Source organism: Apium graveolens, unplaced genomic scaffold (genome assembly GCF_009905375.1).
Source record: "Apium graveolens cultivar Ventura unplaced genomic scaffold, ASM990537v1 ctg7982, whole genome shotgun sequence".
Lineage (NCBI taxonomy): Eukaryota > Viridiplantae > Streptophyta > Magnoliopsida > Apiales > Apiaceae > Apium > Apium graveolens.
Window position 1 is genome coordinate 63,273 of NW_027420794.1, and position 6,248 is coordinate 69,520.

The 6,248-nt window shown below is 33.8% G+C and overlaps 1 protein-coding gene across 1 annotated transcript; it reads left to right on the forward strand.

Moving 5' to 3' along the window:
- The first annotated feature begins 4,750 nt into the window (after positions 1-4,750).
- On the forward strand, positions 4,751-5,532 carry LOC141704565 (dnaJ protein homolog). Its single transcript, XM_074507792.1, has 4 exons — positions 4,751-4,900; positions 5,018-5,105; positions 5,176-5,317; positions 5,403-5,532. Exons 1-4 carry the CDS (start codon positions 4,751-4,753, stop codon positions 5,530-5,532), a joined length of 510 nt encoding a protein of 169 aa, XP_074363893.1.
- Positions 5,533-6,248: the final 716 nt, after the last annotated feature.

Sequence of the window (6,248 nt, forward strand, 5' to 3'; positions counted from 1 at the left end):
GTTTTAGTCCTAACAAGTTTTTGGCGCCGCTGCCGGGGACTCGATGTTAATTTTTAGTTTATGTGTTTATCAACAGTGTTCGTTAAAGTTCAGTGACTCGGATATTGTTACTTACTTATTTCCTTGTCCTATTTCAGGTACTCTAGCGAGCGTGTATGCATACACGTTCTCGGTCTCGTTAGAGAACATTGGATAAAGTTGTGGAAGAAGTTGTAGTAGCTAAGGAAGTTTTCGAAGAAGTTCTTGTAGAGGAGAAAGTTGAAGAAGAAATCTTAGCTGAGAAAGAAGAAAAAGCTCTTGTTGCAATGGGTGAACCAGGAGCGAATCCAAAGGCTTTGATGGACTATTCTCAACCAAAGATCAATCATATTCAGTCTAGTATTGTCAAACCAGCCATTGCGGCTAACACTTTTGAAATCAAGTCTAACACAATTCAGATGATACAGAATTCAGTTCAGTTTGGGGGTTCTCCTATAAAATTATGACCGAAACAATCATCATATGTTGTTAACTTCTAACACAAAAATGTCGTATTTTAGTATATGTGATCCTGTTGCTTGTCAAATTTAATATAAAAATGAAATTAGAAATATGAAAAATTACTACATTACGACGAAATATGTTATGAACAACCCTTGTAAATAACCCAGAATTTCAACAATGAATAACCCAAAAATATTTAAATTAATGATATGCTTTTTTTTCCAGGCCATTTTTGGCTTCTGAATCAATTCATTAATCTGTCTGATAACATATAATCTACATACAATTGTAGCACAAACCAACACCAATTTCATGTCGTAATTGCTTACGACGATTTCATGTTTTTCGTCGTAAGATGGCGCGCCCAAATTTTTTATCGTAAGTTTTTCGTTGTAAATGCCTGTTTTTGTTGCACTAATTTTTTGTTGCTTCCCGTATTTATAATGTTTGTATTTATTCAATTTTATTGGTTTCATATGACCGTGATCGTTAATGGGGCGATACGCTTACAAATTGTTATGTATGAATTCGACTTGATTTTTAAATACACTACAAGAAATTTGCAATCAGACAACACTTGACAAACAACGGTTAAAAAAAAAACCGTCGTCCTAAAAAATCATACAACGGTGAATTGATTTTACAGAAAAAATAGTTGTGTGAGCTCCAGAACAAACAACGGATATTCATCTTTTTTTAACTGTTGTACAAGTTGTATCCTCTCATCGAGTCAGACAACAGTTTTTTAAATATAGTGTTGTTGTAGATCTTTAACATAACGATTATAAACCGTTGTTACTATGTTAACATATAGGGATATAAGACAACGGTTTTGACATTACATTGTGTAATTGAGACAACGGTTTTTTAGAAAGGTTGTCCTCTAAACCATCAAACAACGGAATGAAACCATTGTCTGAGGAATTTCAATGGGTACCACGTATTGAGGTGGCAGCACGTGATAGGTGGTAAATCATTCACAAGGATTGCTGACGTGGCGAAATGAGAGCCCTTCATTGATATGAGATTTGATATTGGCCGTTAGATCGAAAAATAGCCGAATTCTTATACAACGGTTTTATGTTAAAACAAAAGTGTTGTCTTAGTTGGTCTTATACAAGCTTTTAGATATTACGTTGTGTAATTCACACAACAGTTTTTACAAGGGTTGTCTTAGAAAACTTCATACAACGGAACAAAACAGTTGTCTGAAATAGTTATTTTATATGATGATGGGCACCACCTGATGAGGTGGCACCCCATGATTGGTTGTAAACATTTTACTCGGATTGCTGAAGTGTCTGAATGATAGCCCTTGATTGAAATGAGATTAGATATTAGCCGTTAGATTGAAAAAAGCTGATATGCTCACACAACGGTTTTATAATAAAAAAAGCGTTGTCTTATTTTATCTTTACACAATGGTGTTTCAAGGAAACCATTGTAAAAGTATTATTCTATAAATGAGATTTCCGGTTTACAAGATTAATTTCTAAAATGATTTTTTCGACGATCCAACCGTACGGATGTTAAGATATATCAATTTTAGTCATATGAAAAAATTATTAAAAAATATGAACTTCATCTTGCATGTCAGGATTAGAAAAATCCGGGAAAAGTACCTCTCCCGACAACGAGACTCGTTCCCGATTTACAAGATTAATTTTTAAAATGTTTTTTTCGACGATCCAACCGTACGGATGTTAAGATATATCAATTTTAGTCATATGAAAAAATTATTAAAAAATATGAACTTCATCTTGCATGTCAGGATTAGAAAAATCCGGTAAAAGTACCTGTCCCGACAACAAGACTCGTTCCCGATTTACAAGATTAATTTTTAAAATGATTTTTTCGACGATCCAACCGTACAGATGTTAAGATATATCCATTTTAGTCATATGAAAAAATTATTAAAAAATATGAACTTCATCTTGCATGTCAGGATTAGAAAAATCCGGTAAAAGTACCCATCCCAACAACGAGACTCGTTCCCGATTTACAAGATTAATTTTTAAAATGATTTTTTCGACGATCGAACCGTACGGATGTTAAGATATATCAATTTTAGTCATATGAAAAAATTATTAAAAAATATGAACTTCATCTTGCATGTCAGGATTAGAAAAATCCGGTAAAAGTACCCCTCCCGACAACGAGACTCGTTCCCGATTTACAAGATTAATTTTTAAAATGATTTTTTCGACGATCCAACCGTACGGATGTTAAGATATATCAATTTTAGTCATATGAAAAAATTATTAAAAAATATGAACTTCATCTTGCATGTCAGGATTAGAAAAATCCGGTAAAAGTACCGCTCCCAACAACGAGACTCGTTCCCGATTTACAAGATTAATTTTTAAAATAATTTTTTCGACGATCCAACCGTACGGATGTTAAGATATATCAATTTTAGTCATATGAAAAAATTATTAAAAAATATGAACTTCATCTTGCATGTCAGGATTAGAAAAATCAGGTAAAAGTACCCCTCCCGACAACGAGACTCGTTCCCGATTTACAAAAATTAATTTTTAAAATGATTTTTTCGACGATCCAACCGTACGGATGTTAAGATATATCAATTTTAGTCATATGAAAAAATTATTAAAAAATATGAACTTCATCTTGCATGTCAGGATTAGAAAAATCCGGTAAAAGTACCCCTCCCAACAACGAGACTCGTTCCCGATTTACAAGATTAATTTTTAAAATGATTTTTTCAACCATCCAACCGTACGGATGTTAAGATATATCAATTTTAGTCATATGAAAAAATTATTAAAAAATATGAACTTCATCTTGCATGTCAGGATTAGAAAAATCCGGTAAAAGTACCCCTCCCAACAACGAGACTCGTTCCCGATTTACAAGATTAATTTTTAAAATGATTTTTTCAACGATCCAACCGTACGGATGTTAAGATATATCAATTTTAGTCATATGAAAAAATTATTAAAAAATATGAACTGCATCTTGCATGTCAGGATTAGAAAAATCCGGTAAAAGTACCCATCCCGACAACGAGACTCGTTCCCGATTTACAAGATTAATTTTTAAAATGATTTTTTCGACGATCCAACCGTATGGATGTTAAGATATATCAATTTTAGTCATATGAAAAAATTATTAAAAAATATGAACTTCATCTTGCATGTCAGGATTAGAAAAATCCGGTTAAAGTACCCCTCCCGACAACGAGACTCGTTCCCGATTTACAAGATTAATTTTTAAAATGATTTTTTCCACGATCCAACCGTACGGATGTTAAGATATATCAATTTTAGTCATATGAAAAAATTATTAAAAAATATGAACTTCATCTTGCATGTCAGGATTAGAAAAATCCGGTAAAAGTACCCATCCCGACAACGAGACTCGTTCCCGATTTACAAGATTAATTTTTAAAATGATTTTTTCGACGATCCAACCGTACGGATGTTAAGATATATCAATTTTAGTCATATGAAAAAATTATTAAAAAATATGAACTTCATCTTGCATGTCAGGATTAGAAAAATCCGGGAAAAGTACCTCTCCCGACAACGAGACTCGTTCCCGATTTACAAGATTAATTTTTAAAATGTTTTTTTCGACGATCCAACCGTACGGATGTTAAGATTTATCAAGACTCTTTCTTGATTAAATAATTAATTTCTTAAAAAATATTTTTAGGATCATAATTTAAAATTATGTAGAAAAATAATTTAAAATTTTCAAATTTGTTTCAAATGATTTTATATATAAAATTATGTGAAATTATTTAAAATAAAAATTATTCTGTTAATATAGAGTAAAAAAATAGGTATTTAATTATAATATATAATTAAGAAAAATAATTTATGATTTTTTCATTTTTCACAAAATTTTTTATTTCCCCCCTTTAATTTTCATTTCCCTCTCCCTTCTAATTTTCATTTCCCCCCTTACCTCTACCCTTCCCCTTTCTTAGATCTGATCGGTTCTCTCTCTCCCTACTCTTCCATCTCTCTCCCACGACTCTTCTCTCTCCTCTCTCCACCTTCTACCTGGTTTAGGTTTTTGAGTTTTCAAACCCTAACCATCTCACTCACCCAATCTTGTTTCTCTTTTACAAAATTGCCTCTGAATTCAGTTCAACTATTAAGATTCAGTTCAAGGTTAGGTTCTATATTTGTTGTGCTTAATTTACAGACGAAAGGTTGCCGCCTATTAGTCTACTGCTACCCCTGGGTTTTAACAAAACTTTTGAGGTGGATCAAAATCAATCAGCGGGGTTTTTAAGATGTTTGGAAGAGCCCCAAAGAAGAGTAACAACACCAAGTATTATGAAGTTTTGGGCGTTTTCAAGAATGTCACACAAGATGAGTTGAAGAAGGCTTATCGCAAGGCTGCTATCAAGAATCATCCTGATAAAGGCGGCGATTCTGATAAGGTAATCTGTTTCGAGAGAGTTTGTGTGAGAGAGTGGGTATTGTGTGTGTGTGTGTGTGTGTGTTATATATAGAGAGAGGTTCATTTCAGAAAACATGTATGCTTCTTTTATGCGCAGTGTGGGTGTTTGTGCAATTATATGCTTGGTTGGAATGGAAGATTAATTATATGTTCATGTTCTGTTATTTCTGTTTTGTTTTCCGATTGTATAAGTGCTTTGTTGCTGTTACATTTTTCCGTTGAAGATTTAGTATTAATCGCCTTGTTGTTTATCAGGTCATGGTAACGGTAGGGTGCAGAGACAAAAGAGAGGAGAGGATGTTGTGCATCCCCTTAAGATCTCTCTGGAAGATATGTATAGTGGTACCTCAAAGAAGCTTTCACTTTCCCACAATGTGATTTGCAGCAAATGCAAATGGTGAGTGTGTTAATTCTGTATTCTCTTGCTTTCATGTATTATTTTTATTTGTCTGCATCTGATATATGTGTATTTTCTATGCCAGTAAGGGATCAAAATCCGGGGCATCCATGAAGTGTTCAGGTTGCCATGGGTCTGGTAGGAAGGTATCCATGAGACAGCTTGGACCTTCTATGTATCAGCAAATGCAGCATCCTTGCGATGAATGCAAATGATCAGGAGAGAAGATAAGGGACAAGGATCGTTGTTCCCAATGCAAGGGAGAGAAGGTAGTTCAAGAGAAAAAAGTTATGAATGTTATTGTGGATAAGGGTATGAAGAATGGACAGAAGATTACTTATGCTGGTGAAGCTGATGAAGCGGTATGGTGTTGGCTGTTTACACGCCCCCTGTTTACACGCCCCCTGATTAATTTAAAAATGTGATTTTGTTAATGTTATATATGTATCAGCTCTGGAGAAGAGACATCGAGTCCCCTCTGCCTAGAATCGGTTTAATAAGTGAGTATCGATCAGACCAACATTGTCAGTATAAATGCATACATAAATATATATCTGTGATGATATATGTGGGTGTGAATATGCAGGGATGAAATTCAACGAATCAAAGCAGCAAATCCAGATATCAGCCACAGAGAAGCATTTAGTGCTGCGGCTAAATGTAAGTATCCCCTTGTTATAAATGAACATCAGGGTTCGGACTTCTTGATACAATGATTAGGCTAATATGAAAAAAGAAATCTCTCTTTTTTACCAATTTCACTTCATCAGTGGGCACATTTTCCACCCATCCATTTTGGTCTCATGACTGCTGATCAAACTACTGCCAAGAAGATCTTGAGTTTTAGGTTGTGTTGAACATTGCAACCTTTATATTATTATTTTTAGCTTGGAGAGCAATGTCGGTTTAGAATAGTGATAATATTTACTGT

What these genes read in the sequence shown, in the direction of transcription:
- LOC141704565 (XM_074507792.1), top strand. Translation starts at nt 4,751, where the DNA reads ATGTTTGGAAGAGCCCCAAAGAAGAGTAACAACACCAAGTATTATGAA. An exon ending in AAGGCGGCGATTCTGATAAG is followed by an intron (nt 4,901 to 5,017) that starts GTAATCTGTTTC and finishes TTTTATGCGCAG; the next exon opens with TGTGGGTGTTTGTGCAATTA. An exon ending in ATTTGCAGCAAATGCAAATG is followed by an intron (nt 5,318 to 5,402) that starts GTGAGTGTGTTA and finishes TTTCTATGCCAG; the next exon opens with TAAGGGATCAAAATCCGGGG.